Source organism: Apostichopus japonicus, chromosome 12 (genome assembly GCF_037975245.1).
Source record: "Apostichopus japonicus isolate 1M-3 chromosome 12, ASM3797524v1, whole genome shotgun sequence".
Classification (NCBI taxonomy): Eukaryota; Metazoa; Echinodermata; class Holothuroidea; order Aspidochirotida; family Stichopodidae; genus Apostichopus; species Apostichopus japonicus.
Window position 1 is genome coordinate 32,920,103 of NC_092572.1, and position 23,857 is coordinate 32,943,959.

Below are 23,857 nucleotides of genomic sequence, written 5' to 3' on the forward strand. Positions count from 1 at the left end.
TTGATTGGGACAAGATTTTTTTTTATCCCAACCTCACCTATACCAGCCTCACCTGTTTTGAGAGTTACTGTATAGCCATAACCTTCTGTGTGACCTTGATGCAGGGCAGAAAAGAGTAAGAGGTTGATATTACAAGTTAGTATATAGACTACATATTACACAGAGATAACACTGTTGACAATATTTATCTGATTAGTTTTCTTTTATTGCTTCCATTGACATTACAACATCAATACATATCAATCATTTCATTATAAGATTCTACGATATGAACTTATGATATAGGAACAGATAAATGGTATGAATATGTTGTAATTGTATCACAATGAGAGACCTGGATCGCCCCAAAGGGAACAAGTGTATTTGGTTGTAAACATTATATATTTGTACAAGCATAGAGAAACACAGAAGATACCAAGAACAATACAAAGGAAAGGAATAATTATTTCTTTGGGAATATATAATATCATAAACAGATATTGCAACACAATGATTTCTTCCATATTCATCGTTAGTCGGTGTTGGTATAGTATAATGTACTTATATTCAGTTTTGCGGGACGGGGCTTGGGTTATATTGGTAAACTTTATGGCTTCATAAAATCATATTGCCTTAAAGCAAATACGACAAAAACTGAATTACAATGAAGAGATAATGAATATTCATTAATCATCAACCAGCACCATTAATAAGAAGAAGCAAAATAACGAGAAGAATGAAAGATATGTATGGAGAGCCGATCATCGCATTTAGGGTTAATGTTAAATATACAGAACATTATCTTCGTTACTATCATGTTAAAAGCTTACTATAATACGTCGAAGTCACGTGTTCCTATTGTCTTCGGAGAAACATCACTAGAGATCATCATATTGGAACAAAAAACTGGATTGAAAAACAATACATGTCATTGTTATAATTAATGTCTAAGACAATGTTTTAGTATGATTTTGAGTAACACAATCAATGGTATAACGGTAGACAGCCAGTCTTTGTTATTATGATAACATTTAACAATATTCTTCTAATATTCACTGTATTACGCGTGAGTAGATTAATTCATAATATATAGGAGGAACGAATGAAAAGTAACTAAATCTTGAAAGAAAGTAAAATGAATGAATGGTTTAAGCAGAAAGCAGTTAAACAACTAATGACTATATAATTAGAGCAAGTATTAGTTAGAGTCTTATAATTGTTCTAAATCGAAAAAAAAATATCGGAATATGAAGAAATAAAAAAGATCTGAAATAAAATGAAACCAGTAGAACCATTTATAAAGTGCATTAAAATAACAATGAAAGAATAAAATGAAAAGTATATACTATAGAGAGCCGATCTTTGTATTTAAGCTTTAATACGCCAAAATTATGAAATGCTAAAAGAATTTACTTTTAACGTTCTGCGTATATACCTTATTAAAGAAGATTGTTAATGAAGCAATTAATGAAGTCAAATGTAAAATGTCAAAACTTCTTCAAATCTACAATTCTTGTATCTAAACAAATATTCAAGAATCGATATCTCCAAATCAAATTAATATTTGGCTAAAATGGGTAACTGACCTAAAGTGACTTGCTCATCGATTGCTTACCTATTACATAATATTTAAATGATCGATAGCTTACCTATCACATAATATTAAAATGATCAATAGCTTACCTATCACGTAATATTATAATGATCGATAGCTTACCCATCACATACTATTAAATATGATTTATAGCTTTCTTATCACATAATATTAAAACGATCGATAGCTTACCTATCACATACTATTAAATATGATCGATAGCTTTACCTATCACATAATATTAAAATGACCGATAGCTAACCTATCACATAATATTAAAATGATCGATAGTTTAGCTATCACATAATATTAAAATACTCGTTGGTTTGATTCTCCTTTAGTCTCACAAACAAATTGAAACTTTAACGTGTACATGATATTACTATATCCGACTGACTATAGACGTGCATGCCAAATATGAAATATTGTTGATACTAGCCGTAACTATGGCGGGGTTTGGGTAAATGCAGACTTTGCGATTGGAGAGGGCCGTGCGTGTCCCTCGTAATTACGCAACTGACATTAATTCCAATTAGACAAGTCAACTAATTCAATTAATAGTAGTTAGTAGTGTATTAATAAAACAGAGAAATACATCAAAATTACAAAAGTTTACATTTTTTACAAACAATCAAATTTACAAATTCGTTTTTTTTTTGTAATTCAAAATAAGGTGTTTGATGCACTTTAAAGATAACACTTCAAATTTATTGCAATGCAAAAGTACTATAGAATGTTAAACGGTTGCTAGAGTCAATAGTAAACCGATAGAATACTTGTTTTAAAATATTACCCACGATTAAAATATACATATGTCATTATAACACTAGTTTGAGATATTTGGCAAAATTAACCCTGGAATGTCTTTATTTTCTTTGTTTTTTTTGTAACAATACTAACCGGACTATTGCCCAAACTAACTAGAGTTTCCTGGTAGCACATTTTAAAGATATGGAATATATCATATCATAAAAATCTTATGTTAGACCAAAAGGCATTTTTCTTGACAACCCTTTCAAATTAATCTTAAATATACGTACACTCGATCTAGCGTGGGTGGCTTCATGTACTTAAAATGCTCACCTAATTTGTTTTAAGCCTTTCAAAGCCCGATATTGATTGAGCGAATTTCTTCTTAAATGCTGTTATGGCAAACATTATAATAATGGAGATTAATACATTACACCTTAATTTATCCCCAAACACGAACAACGTATCATATCTGGAGGGTAAAATTAATCATAAATGCCTATATCGTAATTACGATTGTTATTTCGAGTTAATGAATACACGAGATGGAAAGTAGGTAAGGAAGAAGTGTCCCACATTTTAAATTTTTCATGCTAAAGTGCCCTTCTAAGTTATTGGTCATTCACAATCACATGAATAGGCCTACTGTAGGTAAATTAGAGTGCGACAGTCAGAAATTTCCACTGTCGCACTCCAATTTTACAACTACCGTCAGTTTTATCAAGTTTGGGGGTGAGACACCGCCCCCACAACCCCCATTTTTAGCGACGTCCTTTTCTTAAACACACGGCGATGCACTGTGTCAGCATTCTTCCTAGTTTAATGTCTATGCATGTCAATCACATTTTCATGCGTTACGTGATTAAACACCTGTACAGCTATTGTACATGTCCTCGTACATCACTTGGTTTCCCATTGAAATTATCAAAGAATGTACCGCTGAAGGTCACCTTGACAATCGGTAAACGTGCATCTCTGTTTTACAACTACGTTAGCCAAGAAATAACAATTTAGGTTTCTTTCATTTAGTTATTTAGAACAGCGAAAATCATCTTGGTTAATTGTTCATAATTTTTTCATAATTATTTTCACACTCAACAAGACTATTGTTGAGCTCATAAATTCCTACAAAATCACGATGTTTGGGGTTTCTTTGATTAAATCTTATTTTGAATTTTGATTTCTTTTTCTTTTTCTTTTCTTGTAACAACAGTGTCGCGTTGACTGTTTAGAAGGCGAAATGTTAAGGCTTATGTGGAGTTTAACGCTTAAGTTAAGAACGGCGCAATTCAATAGCGTCGATGAATAAAATGTTTCCTCAAAAGCGCTACTGCGATACTTAACTAAAACGGTACGTGTTTTTTGCACCAAATAGTCGTTATCCAAAGCATTCTAAAAAATTTCGCGATTTTAACGATCAATCAATGAACAATATTAAGAAGACGTTTTACGAATAAATTCACATTTTTGTACACGATTTACGCAATGACTTACTGATTTGTTAACATCCAAATGGACATTATAGTAATGTTTGCCTTGTTGGAGTCATATTATATCGTTGCATTTCGTTGAAATACTTAGGGTGGTTTTTATTTTCTTCAGTTAAGTGTATTTTTCTTGTAATTGCCTATAAATTTGTTGGGAAATGTAATGTCAAAATAAGAACCTGTTGTTGGGACGGGTGTTATTTTAGCAGGAAATTCAAGAAAGTGATGTCAAATATATAAACTCTTAGAAGAAAAGGGGGGGTTGGTATCAGGAAGGAGTTGTAGGGTAAAGTCGTTCATTCAATGACAATTGAAGAAAAAGCCATTGATATGACTATGATATTACTTATATAAGACAACTTGCCTGTTAATATTATACATTTTTTAGGGGAGGGGGCAAGTGGTGGGGGGTTAGGGAGGTGTGAAATAGTTACAACAATTTAGAATGTTAAAGATAGAAAAATGTATTAAATGGTGGAAGGCATTCAAAGTTTTGTCATTGGTGGGGTTATAGGAAGGTAGTAGAGAGGTTAAGTAGTCACGCGATATCAATTAAAGAAAGTATACAATAGATACATTCAGCTGATTATATGAATATGACTGCTTGTCTAATAATATTAGATGTGGAGGGTTTGAGGTAGTGTGAAATAGACATACAATGTCAAACAACGTAAATGTCTGATATTTGACAAACGTTAACTATTTAATCGTCACAAATTATCAGTCTAAATTACTAACGATGATAAAGTATCAATCGTATATACATTATGAGCGATACGCAGATGTTAATAAGAAAAACATTAATCTTTACCATCCTCTCCATTAATGAAGAAATTGTGATATGATGAACTCGGACAGATGTGCATAATACTGAAATTACGTCAACGGTTATCCTTCAAATAATAAGGTCCATGAAAAGAAAAAAACTACACTTTTGGTCACGTATGAAAGTTGGAACGTGCATCTAATAATGTTACTGGAATTCACCATCATATGTTTGTATTATTAGTTTTGTCATTATTATTCAAACCACTTAGGAAAGGAAAAAGACAATAGCCATCGCCTGCCACACTGTTTGCAAATACAAAGATTCAGTTAAAAGGTTTAGCACTGTCGTGGAGTGCATCTATAGTATTGCAAAACAGAAGTGAACCAATTTTATTTTCTTAATCGTATATATGCATTCCTGGAATTGCAAATGTTATTCAGACCGTTCTATACTTGCAATTAATATAACTGCGATATGCAAATAGGATGGACTGTGGACGCTGCTTGACTTACAATATTTCAGTAAAAGTAGTGTTATGTTCATAATTGGTGAAACAGAGAAATAAAACAAAAGGGTTGTTAGCATCCATTCAATTACCATATAAATATAATAACTCAATCTGATAATTGTAATCCGTTGGCCATAACATGTTGGAACCAACCGTCAGAGAACTAATGAGTACTGGATACCAGGTTCAATAAACCGCCTGGATGGTAGGTAAAGCTACGCTTCTACACTGTAAAACCCAACCGGTAGATGAGCTTTCTGAACAAGGGTTATGACAGTCAGGATGACTCAATAATGTTAAAATAAGCGTTACAACATGATTTACGTAAGTTTTATGCGGAAACGTAGATCGACGTATGAAGACATCGTTGTTTCAACTTGTGATGGTCGAGTATCAAAACATTTCTACATGAAAACGACTGGAAAGAGAAGACTGTGCGTATTTGCAACAAAATTACCGGTAAGTGATCGCTCGCGCGCGTATATCGACTAAGTAGATAACATACGTCAGGGGCCAGCTTTTCCAAGACTTGGATGATTTACGGTTCGTATTTAGAATGATTAATGCTCAATACAGTAATGATATTGGCAAAGATTCGACTGAATCTGAAATATGTTGTTAATATTAGCCCAAGTCAAAGTTTAAAACTTGCAGCATGAAATTATATGCGTGATTGAATTGGATTAGAAAAGTTACTATTTCAACAGCCTAGCCTACAAAATGTATAAGCTCCATTTCACGTTGAGCGTAGGCTGTGCATTAGGTTAGGCTATAGAGCTTTACAGATAGGCCTAACCATTAACAGTTGCGCAGTGTGAGACAAAGGAGTAAAACATTCGGTTCATCAGCATGAGCTCATGTGGTTAATACATGGTACTGATTAGCAAATTTGAATGAGGTATAATTTAGAGATATGTTTTTTGTGATTGGCAGTGATAGTGGTCATTTTGTACTAGCAAATATACAAACTATTATTGTTGATAAATCAATGGATGGCTTGTAGTAAAATTGCATAAATCTATTTTTCAAAGCCACATTGGAGCATACAAAGTGACAGACTGAAAACTATGATCAAGTAGTTTGTCCAGGTAATCTTAAAGATTACTACCCTCTAACTTCCTACACTATCAGAGAAGCTAAAGTGGTTGTGTTGAAACACTTTGTAGATATACATGAAGAACAATAGGAGTTAGGCTACCCTAAGTTTGAATTGTCTGTGATAAAGCATGAGCCTTACTAAACGTTAAAAGATGCAGTACTTGGATGACATTTACATGCAAAATATCTACCCATGCAAGTAGCCAAGAGTAGATGTACAGTAGATATGGTGCCATACTGCATATTTATGCAGTGCATTAGTTATACTGCAGCTGAATGGGTTGTTGCACTTACTGCTAAAATATTACTATGTGGTACAGTACTGTAATTCTTAGGGGAGTGTACGAAACGATATAGCCAGCTTCTAACTCACTTACATTGTTCTCTTTTCATGCATAGGATTGCTCAGAAATTGATACTATGTACAAATTGAGGGTAGTGTTGTCACCAAAGGACATTCAGAAGGTGTCCCTTGAGCAACGTCCAGAGTCTGTTGAAAACCTTATGGAAACTTTGAAAGATAAGTTAAGCCTTGAAGGCAGTTTCACTTTGCAATATGCTGATCCAGACTTTGGCGGTGAGATGGTGAATCTGACTAATGCAAATGATTTACCAGAGACATGTGCATCTGTCCAAGTGATATACACTGAAGTTGCTGAAGATCAGTGCTATCGGAGTAGTACACCCTCACTGTCATCTGTCGGTTCATTTGGAAGCTCACACGACACTATGAGTGTTACTTCAAATGATGACATACAGTCGGTAGAAGCCAAACTGAGACAAGGGTGTTGGCCAGAGGTCTTTCAGGTACCTAAAGTAGGCCCAGAGCTTGAACTGGTTTTTGAAGATGGTAATAGAAGGTATCTGTCAGAAGGAAAAAAGCACCTTGACTTAAGCAAAGATCACAAAAGTCAGTTCCTTGATGAGATTGCTAACCGCATTTGGGAGTACAAAGCTTATCCAACACAAATGGAATACACTGAAGTAGCAAAAGCAATCATGAGGACCTATCCTTGTTTGGCTGAAAAGGGAAGTTCCTCTGGCTATGATGAAATGCTTAACAGCATCAAATTTAAGATGGGTAATCTTAGAGCAAAAATGAGAAAGTTGGACTGCATGGAACTAAAGGTTAGCTCAAGGAAGCGCTCCTACCCTGGAACGTCTTCATCAAAACACAAAAAACCAAAGAGCAGAAATAAATTACTTACCAGACATTCCAATTGGAGAAGATGCAACAAGTATGGAGTCTTATTGAGAAAACTTTTGCACAGAAGTTCAAAAGAGAAACAAGGACATGGACAAGATTTTAAAAATGATGATAAGGACCTATGCATTTTTTTTAACCCATGGATGTCAGTCACCATTACTTATTTTGTTTGTCACTAATATCTGCACTAAATACCTGTAAAATTAGTTTATAACTGTATATTATATATGGTCTTACCCAGGATTCCGAATGGCAGTTGACTACCATCGACAAATGCAGTTTACAAGTTGCATTAATACTCTCACCTTGGAAATGGCTTTCTATAATATTGCTACCTGGCAAAAGGGAGCCATCTTCTTTTCATGGGGCAAACTTAACTAAATATCGTTTTCTACATTTCTCATTTTATTCTTTCAGTTGAAGGCTGAGTTTTCGAGGTTAAGCAACCTTGCTCTGGACAGCACTTTCTTTTCTTCACTCACTAGACAAACACCTTGACAGAATGGTGGAAATATTGTCAACCAGACAAAAGTTTCAGGACTTGTTTCACTTTGAGACAGGGGTAGGCTATATAACACATTCTGTAGTGTATGGTATGATCAGATAATACAAGAGCTCATTCATCTATATGCTTGTTTTAGCAATACTTAAAATACAGTAAATAAGAGTACATACTTTTTAGTAGAAATTACCTTGTGACAATTTAACAGTTACATTTTGCATTGTGTGTACAATATTACATGCAAAACTAGCATAAAGGTATGCTGTATTTGCCCCAAATATACCAGAAATTCAAATTCGGTCACCTTTGGTCAAAATTCTTACACTGTTTTTATTACCACCTTGGAGGAAATTTACTTTAATTTTGGTTTGTTTCATTTTTGCATTCTACTGTATATGTTAATAACACCATTGGTTTATTTGATCCATCGTAAGTACAAATTGTGTCCTGGATATAGATTCAAGAAAAAGGGATTGCTGAATATTTTTGCTAATGACAGCTTAAACAATAATATTCTTTAGTTAAAGAAGTTAATATATTGCTGTTTTAGTGTAATTTATCAACAAAAAATAAACCGTCAGGCTACTTAAATAACCCTCTTAACAATTTGAAACCATGCCTGTGGCATTACATTCCATTATAAACATTCATAGTTATCATGCATCTGAAGTGTTTAAATAGTTCATGTGGTGTCCAGAGAGATATTGCAAAACTCCATTTGACTGGTAATTATCTTGTTTCTTGGTAAATCTTGAAAATGTGTTGAAACAAATTGTAATATGGAACAGGATGCCATGGGAAATTGTTTTTCTGCTTTTACATTTCAACTTATGAAGAATTGTTGATTGGGTGAATAGGCACAAATAATAATCATTGTAATAATCAAAGAGCGAAACAAAGTTAATTTTATGATATGCCGATGTTTTCTTCAGGCAGAGAAATGACATAATAGCCCACACCTCTAGTGAGGTGGAAGGATCCAAAAATGTCTGAAAAAAATTCTATCAGGCTTAAACTCTAGTTTACATTTTCATTTTTATTCAGAGCCATTGTTTGTCAAATAATCACTTTGTACTTGCTTAGTTATGGAGAATTTCTAACAGCTTGCTTGCATCAATGTGATTGGTATCATAGTATATGTTTCAGAAATAATTTGCAAAATTTGAACTTACAAACATGTTCATCCTAAACAAAGCCCAATGAGGGATGTACTGTGAAATCATTTACAGGAAGTCAGTATTAATATTATATATACTGATAAAGGAAAATGCATCAGATATCTGTGTTGTGATGAAACTATTCAAATCACAGTAATACAAGTGTTTGAAGGATCCAAAAACTGGCAAAAGACAGGATTGACAATGAAATTCTTTCAAAGTATTTTGTGTCCCAAATGGGTAAAAATAAAGTGCTTTGCTGTAAAGATCTAAAAAACAAACATTTTTCATTATGACTTTACTTTGCATGCAGGTTTTCATGAGCAAAGACTGTTGTGCTTCCTCTCAGATTATTAAAAGAGTTTTACAGAGTTGCTTTATCTTATGATTAAAATGTAAGTTTTTGAGTACAAACGACCAAACAGGGGCTATTGCTGAACCCTGGCTTGATTTCATATACCCCTTTCTAGGATGAAAGGTTGTATGTGATTCCCCAAACATATCCTTAGCTTTCATGGGAACTAGTTTCATGGTAATTTCTAATATAAGGGATCAAAATTTCCTGAAAAGAAATTTTTCATATCATTGAAAAGATGAAGTTCCTGTCCTATGCTTGGTTTTCACAATTGAACAATGCTCTTATCCATCATAACTAGTCTTTGTCATAAAAACAGATGCAAGAACAATTGGTCGCATCACTATAGCTTTGCTAATGACAACTTTAAGTGCATTCCTTTAGTTAATGAAACATTGGTGTTTTGAGCATCGTTGCCTATTTACATGATGATGTAATTATGATTCACCTATAAAACTATTTGCCACAAATTATAAGTCTAGCTAAAACAATCATATTGTAAATGGCTGAGAGGAGTGGTTACTTCTTACTTCTTGGCTTTTAACAACATTGGTTATTTCCAGCAGCCATAACATAATAATTTTACTTCTGTATTTCATACCAAAGAACACATGCACTTGAAATTGGTATTTACTATCTCAAAAGAATCATGGAAATGAATGATTGCAGCAGGCATGTACCCATGCTCCATGTTCTTCTGTATCTCATTATTGATACATTTTGGCGTTGTTTCCACCGATAAAAGTATTAGGCACTTTTTATGCGTTTGATTGTTTCTTCTATTTCCTTGTTAAAGTACATTGTTACTGACTTCAGAGGTTGAAAATAAAGTTGTGTTGTTAACTTAGCAATATATAGTTTTCTTTACTAAAATTGTCTGTTGTCATAACTCAATTAAATTGAGGTAACCCGCTGCCTAGAATATGCCAAGTAGCGTCAACTTAAATATTCAAAGTTAACTGGAGATGATGGAAAGTGGGAAAAACTTGAATTGGTCTTGTCAGTTTAAAGAGGAAAGGCTATGCTGTATCAGCTCTAAAGTTTTAGTTACCATAACTTGCCCAGGTTTTTCTCAAAAAAAGATAAAGATTAAATTTGTTGGACTTTGCTGATATCTGTTGCCACAACTGATGAACATGAAGTAACAAAGTAAAACTAGTGAGTTGGTTGTAACCACTACTGTCAAGTCTTACTTATGGAGTGGCTGGGTTAGTAGAGTGAACTTAAAAAAGTTAAGGCAGCGGGTTACCTCGACTTTTTCAAGTTGTCTTGACGTGTTGGGTTTTACAGTGTAAGGCAAGAAGTTCGAAACCGGTAAAGGTCTTAATTTCACTGTTGGTAACTGCCACCTGTATCGAACAATACTAGTTGTCACTCTCGGTAAGCACGTCATACCCCCACAAGAATGTCACTTTCCGTGTTTAACACTTCCGGTATCCACGCCATACTCCATCCGAGAATGGTAATAATGCTATCATCCACATGGCTTATTATATACGCAGAAAATAACGTAATATTTAGTCGATGCAAAATATAAGTGAATTGGTTGGATACAAGCGCACGATCTGTATATGACTACGAATGTAACCTTTATATCGATTGACCTTAAATTTCCGCCTTTTTTTTGAAATCGCGTTCAGACAGCACTTACGTAGCTAAATTACTTCCTTTTCGAGAGTACCTAAACAATGTGATAAGGCAAGAAGGGAAGCGTTCAGATTAACCTCAAAATGAAAGTATCTATTAAGTACAGTTCAATTACGTTTATCAAATAACATCACGCGTTACACAAACAAATGCTCACTAGCATTACTAGCAACAAGATGTTACTTTCAGATTTTGCATTTGGATAATTTACTTTAAGATCATATTTGTTTAATATGTTAAATTGTTGTTTGTTTAACTAATATGATTCTTATTTATTCAGAAAGCTAGATATTTTTGTTATAGAAAATGATCGTCTGCGTTGAAATATAAACCCAGCGACGTCCTTAGTTGCAGGCAAACATAAATCCTGAACCGTTGAAAAATTGTTTATCACACAGCGAGTATTAGTCGTAAGGCAAAGCAAATTTTCAGTACGTTTGAAAACTTCGTCAGCCCGTGATTGCAAGACTGGGTTTTAGCGCCCATCTTTAAATGATATTTATCCCATTAAAATGTTTTGCACAAATCGTAAATGGTACCATAATCTGAAAATGTTGAAAGCAACGAACCCACAAAATCAACACATTTGCTACAATTGTTGTTAGATCCGGGGATTCTACGACTGTACCAATGAGCTCGACTTATTAATAGATGTACGTTCACTAAGTTTTCTTGGTTGCTATATTACTTTGATTGTGTTAAAAGTCGACTTGTAAGTTGCTACCACAGCTATTCCTATCACGTGAATTTTAGTTAGACTAGAGGTCAGTTATGACTGCAGACTCCAGGCTACATATTTGTAAATTATCTCTTCGGTCGCTTTACTGATTTACACTTGCAACAAAATATACTTGATCATTATAAAGAGGGACCTAACATAAACATGTTACGAATTCAGTTCGTACAAGAGCATGTTTTCGTTTATTTAGCCTTGTGTAATGTTACTACGAATACAGAGATTTTGGAAGTGAATCATCTTGATACATAATCACTGGTCGACTTAAAATCATCTGCAAAGAAAATATTCAGATTAAAACGTTGGAAGTATAGAACTTTCCAGTCATTAGCAAAGGCTTTAACTATCGCAAATGTTATTTTCGTTAATTCTAGCCTACCATATCATACCATACCTAGGTATATCATATTACATACACAACTAAAGTCTTATCACTATACTGTTTGTTCAATTCCACGTCTTTGATTGTCTATTTTACAGGTTATAGAATTATTATAAACAGAATGTTAGCTATTCGTATCATCGTATGCCTGTTCAGAACTGATCTCAAGATGTTCGACATTGTCCGGTTTCAATTTTTGAAACTTATCGTGATAATATTTGGATACCGGATGAAAAAGGTAATTGAATATACTCAGGAAACGATGTGAACTTTCCATGTAGTTGTTTCAAGCTACACACTGTTATGCGCACAATGGCGTATTACTTGAGCCCATAGAAGGTAATACACTAGATCAGTCAGTGTGTATTGACTTGTAAGTTTATATATATATATATATATATATATATATATATATATATATATATATATATATATATATGTGTGTGTGTGTGTGTATATATATATATATATATATATATATATATATATATATATATATATATATATATATACACACACACACATATATATATATATATATATTAATGGAAACTTCTCGAAACAGGAAACTATCTGTCCAGGGGTTGTAATACTTTGATTCTACAGGAAGTAATGAAGACATGTTTTTTCATTCCATACTGTGTGTGTATGTGGATTACATTATAACACATCGTAACAGGGATAAGCATGATGAACCGTTCCGCCATTTTGTAATGTTAAATTTTAGAATCTGGAAAGTAAACGAAATAGTCCAGGAGAGAAAATCGTCGTAGAAGAAATATTTAATTGACAATCAAAGAGAAAAATCACATTTCCATCCAGTTTTTATAAAATAAAAAAATCACAGTAATAGACTGCAGAGCGAGATGACGTTAGTTTCTACCTTAACGTAACAAGTAGGTTTGATTCGTATGCCCAGTCTATGCTGTACATTGCAAGAGGAGCTGTTTGATTTCAACTCAACCATAATGATGTCAAATGACCGTGACGTAGCAAGTTCCATATAGTGAAATGAATACATGATATAGTTACATGTGTTTTATAACATTTATATCGTGATTCAAGCTGAAACTGATATGAAACTGTAAAATATTGTAAAGTAACTGTATGGTATGAATAACACTTAATTTAATTCATTTGTTTAACCACAACTGCACGATTACAACATATATTACTTTATTAAGTTACACTTATACAAGAAAACTACTGCATGGAGCCTATTGTGCTTGTAATGTATTGCATTGTACATAAAACTCGTGACTATGTTACATTGTACTTTAATTAGAGAAGTAATACGAAGATGTTAATAAAGAGTTAAAAGATGCAGTAAACTAAAACACCTTAAGGAATTAAATGAAAAGTGAAATACTGAGAGCATACCATTGCACACAAGGCTTACTTAATGTACAGAACATTATCAGCATTAATTATCATAATCAATCTTGTTAAATTATGTAAGCTCATATTGTCTTAAAACCGAAGGCTTTACTTAGGACTATAATAACAACGTAGGGTAAATGAAGCCGATAAAATATTAACAAGAGCCCAACGGTCACTATCGTTCCTTGGTAAGTGGGCTGTATGCCATGACTCATTATCATAATATTCATGCCTACATGTACCAGCTACTAAACAAAAAGTGTATTCCAAGTTTGGATACAATCAGATGTACTTAAAGGTTGTAGAGTTATTGCAATAACAAATGTTGGACCTTCCAAAATATTGGGCCCGATAATAAAAGTTTGACCTCAAATTATCCCAAAAATATTGCGCCCACAAATTCGGGTCCAAAGAACTTTAAGAACGAAAGTAAGGGCATGCCGGCCCAAAAATAGGCCCGGAATTATTGGGTCCAGATCGCCTACATGTACCAGCTATTAACCAACAACTGTTTACTAAGTTTGGCTACATCCCGAGTTACGGTTGCGGTGTTGGTGTTGTTGCAATTGAGAAAAAATGTGTGCTCATATGGTTCCAAATTATTGGGCTCCAAAAATTCGGGCCCAGAGAAGTTGCATAAAATGCATTTTAGTTGGAAATAAAATTTGGTTCCACCAGCTAAAAAATGGGTCCGGAACTTTTTGGAGCCCAGACATTAACCAGCAACTGTATACCAAGTTTGGCTGCAATCCGACTTCGGGTTGCGGAGTTATTGCAAAGTAAAACGTTTGTAGGTTTGACACCATAACCCTATTAATATAAGGTCAGCTCTATAAAATTGGGCACACCTTTTATCTACATAACAAGTATGACAAATACCCATCACTCCGTTGTTGAGTCACAGACGCACACATACACGCACACGCCATCACCATCGCATATATTCCTTTTGCCTTCGATAAGGAATCAAAAGTTGGTATGCATTAACCTATGTGTATTTGCAATTAATGGATATTGTCATCATCACATACCCTAAAGCAAAGTTGGGATCCTTTCCAATCCAAAGTCAAACAAAGGAAGAAAAAACATAAGAAAAATGGAACATTTTGCTGTCAGTGTGCAACTATGACGTCACACCTGTTTGCTTCAAGTTCACTTTGGTACAAACTGTTACATTTTAAGCTATCGATATCTCCAAAACGCAATGTAGGAATTGGATTCAAATTTCACCAGGATGCTTAGTATATAATTTTCTTTAATAAGTCAAAATATACATTTTCCTTTTATCCTTTTAAGATTATCGACGTTACAGTCTCTTTTGCGTCAAAATATAAAGAACACTTCAACAGACAGTTTTCAAAATGTAGCAAACGTTTATAGTAAGCAATTGAAAAATAAGAATATGATATCCATTAAAAGCCCTAAAAATAATGGGAAACTGTCTATCTCATTAATTTCTGTAGTAATGTTAAAAATCCTATATCGATGTTATGTTATCATACCTGGAGAGATTGAACTAATTGCGCATGATCAAAAGCATCCCTAACTGCACTGTTACTAATGAAATGTTAGTGTTAACACTAAATAGAAACTTTACTATGTTTCTTTGTCGGTGAAATGTTTTTAGCGTTCATGTAATATTCTTCGTACGCTGATGGGATCAGTTAATACAACATCAGTAAAGTGTTAGTCGGGAAAGGGTGGGGGTGGTAAGGGAGGTAAAGAGATGTGGGTCTGGAATTTGGATGAATTCATATCATTATATACAATTGTACCAATGAAGGATGTTATACCCCGTACCGAGGAGTGTATGGAGGCTGAGAGCAGGTCACCAGCAATACCTGACCAGGGAAACACGAGTAGGTGGACAAACATTTCTCTTCATTTACGCAAGTAACGACGACTTTGTTACATATTGGGGAAAAAATCAAATTATAATAAAAATGCACATTTCCGTTTAATTCCCATTCCACAAATGAGCGTTCTGGTGCTTTTGCAAATAACTACTATAAAATCTACTTGGTCACCAATGTGGTATATGAACGTCATATCGTAAATTCAATTTATCGGTACGGCACAATCGATTTATCGGTACCGCACAATTGATTTATCAGTACCGCACATTCGATTTATCGGTATCGTAAATTCAATTTATCGGTATCCTACATTCGATTTGTCGGTATCGCACATTCGACTTATCGGTATCGCACATTCGATTTATCGGAACCGCACATTCCATTTATCGGTACCGCACATTCGATTTATCGGTATCGCAATTCGATTAATCGGTATCGCACATTCGATTTATCGATACCGCACATTCGATTTATCGGTACCGCACAATCGATTTATGGTTACTGCACATTCGATTTATCGGTATCGCACATTCGATTTATCGGTACCGCACACGATATATAGTTTACGCACATTCCATTTATGGGTCCCGCACAATCGATTTATCGGTACCGCACATTCGATTGATCGGTCTCGCATATTCTATTCATAGGTATCGTAAATTCGATTTATCGGTACCGCAAATTTGATTTATCGGTATCGCACATTCGATTATCAGTCCCGCACAATCGATTTATCGGTACAGCACTTTCGATTTATCGGTACCGCACATTCGAAATATCGGTATCGTAAATTCAATTTATCGGTATCCCACAATCGATTTATCGGTACCGCACAATTGATTTATCAGTACCGCACATTCGATTTATCGGTATCGTAAATTCAATTTATCGGTATCCCACATTCGATTTGTCGGTATCGCACATTCGACTTATCGGTACCGCACATTCGATTTATCGGTACCGCATATCTATTAATCGGTATCGCACATTCGATTGATCGGTACCGCACAATCGATTTATCGGTACCGCACAATCGATTTATCGGAACCGCACATTCGATTTATCGGTATCGCATATTCGATTTATTGGTATCGCACATTCGATTTATCGGTACGACACATTCGATTTATCGGTACCGCACATTCTATTTATCGGTATCGCACATTCGATTTATCGGTGTCGCATAATCGATTGATCGGTACCGCACATTCGATTAATTGGAACCGCTCATTCGATTTATCGGTACCGCACATTCGATTAATCGGTCTCGCATATTCTATTCATAGGTATCGTAAATTCGATTTATCGGTACCGCAAATTTGATTTATCGGTATCGCACATTCGATTATCAGTCCCGCACAATCGATTTATCGGTACAGCACTTTCGATTTATCGGTACCGCACATTCGAAATATCGGTATCGTAAATTCAATTTATCGGTATCCCACAATCGATTTATCGGTACCGCACAATTGATTTATCAGTACCGCACATTCGATTTATCGGTATCGTAAATTCAATTTATCGGTATCCCACATTCGATTTGTCGGTATCGCACATTCGACTTATCGGTGCCGCACATTCGATTTATCGGTACCGCATATCTATTAATCGGTATCGCACATTCGATTGATCGGTACCGCACAATCGATTTATCGATACCGCACAATCGATTTATCGGAACCGCACATTCGATTTATCGGTATCGCATATTCGATTTATTGGTATCGCACATTCGATTTATCGGTACGACACATTCGATTTATCGGTACCGCACATTCTATTTATCGGTATCGCACATTCGATTTATCGGTGTCGCATAATCGATTGATCGGTACCGCACATTCGATTAATTGGAACCGCTCATTCGATTTATCGGTATCGCACATTCGATTAATCGGTATCGGATGTTCGATTTATCGGTATCGCAATTCGATTAATCGGTATCTCACATTCGATTTATCGGTACCGCACATTCGATTTATCGGTACCGCATATCTATTAATCGGTATCGCACATTCGATTGATCGGTACCGCACAATCGATTTATCGGTACCGCACAATCGATTTATCGGAACCGCACATTCGATTTATCGGTATCGCATATTCGATTTATTGGTATCGCACATTCGATTTATCGGTACGACACATTCGATTTATCGGTACCGCACATTCTATTTATCGGTATCGCACATTCGATTTATCGGTGTCGCATAATCGATTGATCGGTACCGCACATTCGATTAATTGGAACCGCTCATTCGATTTATCGGTATCGCACATTCGATTAATCGGTATCGGATGTTCGATTTATCGGTATCGCACATTCGATTAATCGGTATCTCACATTCGATTTATCGGTACCGCACAATCGATATATCGGTACCGCATATACGATAAATCGGTACCGCACAATCGAATTATCTGTAGGGCACATTCGATTTATCGGTACAGCACATTCGGTTAATGGGAATCGCACATTCGATTTATCGGTATCGCATGATCGATTTATCGTTATCGCATATTCGATTTATCGGTAACGCAGATTCTACTAATCGGTATCGCACATACTATTTATCGGTATTGCAATTTGATTAATCAATATCGCAGGTTCGAATTATCGGTACCGCACTTTCGATTTATCGGTACCGCACAATCGATTTATCGGTATCGCATGATCGATTTATCGTTATCGCATATTCGATTTATCGGTAACGCAGATTCTACTAATCGGTATCGCACATTCTATTTATCGGTATTGCAATTTGATTAATCGGTATCGCAGGTTCGATTTATCGGTACCGCACTTTCGATTTATCGGTACCGCACAATCGATTTATCGGTATCGCATGATCGATTTATCGTTATCGCATATTCGATTTATCGTTATCGCATATTCGATTTATCGGTAACGCAGATTCTACTAATCGGTATCGCACATTCTATTTATCAATATTGCAATTTGAATAATCGGTATCGCAGGTTCGAATTATCGGTATTCGATTCAATTAATCGGTATTCGATTCAATTAATCGGTATCGCAGGTTCGATTTATCTGTACCGCAAATTCGATTTATCGGTACCGCACATTCGATTTATCGGTACAGCACATTCGGTTAATGGGAATCGCACATTCGATTTATCGGTATCGCATGATCGATTTATCGTTATCGCATATTCGATTTATCGGTAACGCAGATTCTACTAATCGGTATCGCACATACTATTTATCGGTATTGCAATTTGATTAATCAATATCGCAGGTTCGAATTATCGGTACCGCACTTTCGATTTATCGGTACCGCACAATCGATTTATCGGTATCGCATGATCGATTTATCGTTATCGCATATTCGATTTATCGGTAACGCAGATTCTACTAATCGGTATCGCACATTCTATTTATCGGTATTGCAATTTGATTAATCGGTATCGCAGGTTCGATTTATCGGTACCGCACTTTCGATTTATCGGTACCGCACAATCGATTTATCGGTATCGCATGATCGATTTATCGTTATCGCATATTCGATTTATCGGTAACGCAGATTCTACTAATCGGTATCGCACATTCTATTTATCAATATTGCAATTTGAATAATCGGTATCGCAGGTTCGAATTATCGGTATTCGATTCAATTAATCGGTATTCGATTCAATTAATCGGTATCGCAGGTTCGATTTATCTGTACCGCAAATTCGATTTATCGGTACCGCACAATCGATTGATCGGTACCGCACATTCGATTTATCGGTACCGCACAATCGATTTATTTGTACCTCCGATTCAATTAATCGGTATCGCAGGTTCGATTTATCTGTACCGCAAATTCGATTTATCGGTACCGCACAATCGATTGATCGGTACCGCACATTCGATTTATCGGTACCGCACAATCGATTTATTTGTACCGCACATTCGATTAATCGGTATCGCACAATCGATTTATTTGTACCGCACATTCGATTAATCGGTATCGTAAATTCGATTTATCGGTATTGCATGATCGATTTATCGTTATCGCACATTCGATTTATCGGTACCGCACATTCGATTTATCGGTACCGCATTTTCGATTGACCGGTACCGCGCAATCGTTTTATCGGTCTCGCACATTCGATTTATCGGTGCCACACAATCGATATATCGGTACCGCATATACGATAAATTGGTACCTCACAATCGAATATCGGTAGCGCACATTCGATTTATCGGTACCGCACATTCGGTTTATGGGTATCGCACATTCGATTTATCGGTATTGCAATTTGATGAATCGGTATCGCAGGTTGGATCTATCGGTACCGCACTTTCGATTTATCGGTACAGCACAATCGATTAATCGGTACCGCACATTCGATTTATCGGTACCGCACATTCTATTAATCGGTACAGCACATTCGATTTATCGGTATCGAACATTTGATTAATTGGTACCGCACAATCGATTTATCGGTATTGCACATTCGATTTATCGGTATCGTAAATTCGATTTATCGGTACCGCATTTTCGATTGATCGGTACCGCACAATTGATTTATCGGTACCGAACAATCGATTTATCGGTACCGCACATTCTATTTATCGGTACCGCACAATCGATTTATCGTTACCGCATTTGATTTCATGGTATCGTACTTTCGATTTATCGGTACTGCACTTTCGATTTATCGTTATCACACATTCTATTTATCGGTACCGCACATTCTATTTATCGGTATGCACATTCGATTTATTAGTACCGCACATTCGATTAATCGGTACAGCACAATCGATTTATCGGTACCGCACTTTCTATTTATAGGTATCGCACAATCGATTGATCGGTACCGCACATTCGATTTATCGGTACCGCACAATCGATTAATTAGTACCGCACATTCGATTAATCGGTATCGCACGTTCGATTTATCGGTACCGCACTTTCGATTGATCGGTACCGCACAATCGATTGATCGGTACCGCACAATCGATTTATCGGTACCGCTTATTCGATTTATTGGTATCGCACATTCTACTAATCGGTACGACACATTCGATTTATCGGTACCGCACATTCTATTTATCGGTATCGCACATTCGATTTATCGGTGTCGCATAATCGATTGATCGGTACCGCACATTCGATTAATTGGAACCGCTCATTCGATTTATCGGTATCGCACATTCGATTAATCGGTATCGGATGTTCGATTTATCGGTATCGCAATTCGATTAATCGGTATCTCACATTCGATTTATCGGTACCGCACATTCGATTTATCGGTACCGCATATCTATTAATCGGTATCGCACATTCGATTGATCGGTACCGCACAATCGATTTATCGGTACCGCACAATCGATTTATCGGAACCGCACATTCGATTTATCGGTATCGCATATTCGATTTATTGGTATCGCACATTCGATTTATCGGTACGACACATTCGATTTATCGGTACCGCACATTCTATTTATCGGTATCGCACATTCGATTTATCGGTGTCGCATAATCGATTGATCGGTACCGCACATTCGATTAATTGGAACCGCTCATTCGATTTATCGGTATCGCACATTCGATTAATCGGTATCGGATGTTCGATTTATCGGTATCGCACATTCGATTAATCGGTATCTCACATTCGATTTATCGGTACCGCACAATCGATATATCGGTACCGCATATACGATAAATCGGTACCGCACAATCGAATTATCTGTAGGGCACATTCGATTTATCGGTACAGCACATTCGGTTAATGGGAATCGCACATTCGATTTATCGGTATCGCATGATCGATTTATCGTTATCGCATATTCGATTTATCGGTAACGCAGATTCTACTAATCGGTATCGCACATACTATTTATCGGTATTGCAATTTGATTAATCAATATCGCAGGTTCGAATTATCGGTACCGCACTTTCGATTTATCGGTACCGCACAATCGATTTATCGGTATCGCATGATCGATTTATCGTTATCGCATATTCGATTTATCGGTAACGCAGATTCTACTAATCGGTATCGCACATTCTATTTATCGGTATTGCAATTTGATTAATCGGTATCGCAGGTTCGATTTATCGGTACCGCACTTTCGATTTATCGGTACCGCACAATCGATTTATCGGTATCGCATGATCGATTTATCGTTATCGCATATTCGATTTATCGTTATCGCATATTCGATTTATCGGTAACGCAGATTCTACTAATCGGTATCGCACATTCTATTTATCAATATTGCAATTTGAATAATCGGTATCGCAGGTTCGAATTATCGGTATTCGATTCAATTAATCGGTATTCGATTCAATTAATCGGTATCGCAGGTTCGATTTATCTGTACCGCAAATTCGATTTATCGGTACCGCACAATCGATTGATCGGTACCGCACATTCGATTTATCGGTACCGCACAATCGATTTATTTGTACCTCCGATTCAATTAATCGGTATCGCAGGTTCGATTTATCTGTACCGCAAATTCGATTTATCGGTACCGCACAATCGATTGATCGGTACCGCACATTCGATTTATCGGTACCGCACAATCGATTTATTTGTACCGCACATTCGATTAATCGGTATCGCACAATCGATTTATTTGTACCGCACATTCGATTAATCGGTATCGTAAATTCGATTTATCGGTATCGCATGATCGATTTATCGTTATCGCACATTCGATTTATCGGTACCGCACATTCGATTTATCGGTACCGCATTTTCGATTGACCGGTACCGCGCAATCGTTTTATCGGTCTCGCACATTCGATTTATCGGTGCCACACAATCGATATATCGGTACCGCATATACGATAAATTGGTACCTCACAATCGAATATCGGTAGCGCACATTCGATTTATCGGTACCGCACATTCGGTTTATGGGTATCGCACATTCGATTTATCGGTATTGCAATTTGATGAATCGGTATCGCAGGTTCGATCTATCGGTACCGCACTTTCGATTTATCGGTACAGCACAATCGATTAATCGGTACCGCACATTCGATTTATCGGTACCGCACATTCTATTAATCGGTACAGCACATTCGATTTATCGGTATCGAACATTTGATTAATTGGTACCGCACAATCGATTTATCGGTATTGCACATTCGATTTATCGGTATCGTAAATTCGATTTATCGGTACCGCATTTTCGATTGATCGGTACCGCACAATTGATTTATCGGTACCGAACAATCGATTTATCGGTACCGCACATTCTATTTATCGGTACCGCACAATCGATTTATCGTTACCGCATTTGATTTCATGGTATCGTACTTTCGATTTATCGGTACTGCACTTTCGATTTATCGTTATCACACATTCTATTTATCGGTACCGCACATTCTATTTATCGGTATGCACATTCGATTTATTAGTACCGCACATTCGATTAATCGGTACAGCACAATCGATTTATCGGTACCGCACTTTCTATTTATAGGTATCGCACAATCGATTGATCGGTACCGCACATTCGATTTATCGGTACCGCACAATCGATTAATTAGTACCGCACATTCGATTAATCGGTATCGCACGTTCGATTTATCGGTACCGCACTTTCGATTGATCGGTACCGCACAATCGATTGATCGGTACCGCACAATCGATTTATCGGTACCGCTTATTCGATTTATCGGTACCGCACTATCGAATTATCGGTACCGCACATTCGATTTATCGGTATCGTTAATTCATTTTTATCAGTATCGCGCATTCGATTTATCGGTCCCGCACAATCGATTTATCGGTACCGCATTTGATTAATCGGTATCGTAAATTCGATTTGTCGGTATTGCACTTTCGATTTATCGTTATCGCACATTCGATTTATCGGTACCGCACATTCGATTTATCGGTACCGCACATTCGATTAATCGGTATCGCACGTTCGATCCATCGGTACCGCACTTTCTATTTATCGGTACCGCACATTCGATTAATCGGTATCGTATATTCGATTTATCGGTATCGCACATTCGATTTATCGGTATCGCACAATCGATTTATCGGTACCGCACAATTGATTTATCGGTACCACAATACGAATTAATCGGTCTCGCACATTCGATTTATCGATACCGCACAATCGATTTATCGGTACCGCTTATTCTATAAATCGGTACCGCACAATCGAATTATTGGTACCGCACATTCGATTTATCGGTATCGTTAATTCATTTTTATCGGTATCGCGCATTCGATTTATCGGTCCCGCACAATCGATTTATCGGTACCGCATGTGATTTATCGGTATCGTAAATTCGATTTATCGGTATTGCACTTTCGATTTATCGTTATCGCACATTCGATTTATCGGTACCGCACATTCTATTTATCGGTACCGCACATTCGATTTATCGGTATTCAATTCGATTAATCGGTATCGCAGGTTCAATTTATCGGTACCGCATTTTCGATTTATCGGTACCGCACAA

The 23,857-nt window shown here is 36.2% G+C and overlaps 3 protein-coding genes and 1 long non-coding RNA gene across 6 annotated transcripts in view; 3 read left to right on the forward strand and 1 right to left on the reverse strand.

Moving 5' to 3' along the window:
• The window catches only part of LOC139977739 (uncharacterized), a 292,233-nt gene that overhangs the window by 168,175 nt on the left and 100,201 nt on the right, over positions 1-23,857 (forward strand). The gene's annotated exons all lie outside the window — the stretch shown is intronic.
• Positions 1-23,857, reverse strand: part of LOC139977744 (uncharacterized) — an 831,623-nt gene that overhangs the window by 83,364 nt on the left and 724,402 nt on the right. The window lies entirely within an intron of this gene.
• The window catches only part of LOC139977776 (uncharacterized), a 226,329-nt gene that overhangs the window by 41,882 nt on the left and 160,590 nt on the right, over positions 1-23,857 (forward strand). The gene's annotated exons all lie outside the window — the stretch shown is intronic.
• Positions 5,310-7,571, forward strand: LOC139977287 (uncharacterized). Its single transcript, XM_071986573.1, has 2 exons — positions 5,310-5,546; positions 6,585-7,571. Exons 1-2 carry the CDS (start codon positions 5,403-5,405, stop codon positions 7,569-7,571), a joined length of 1,131 nt encoding a protein of 376 aa, XP_071842674.1. The 5' UTR covers positions 5,310-5,402.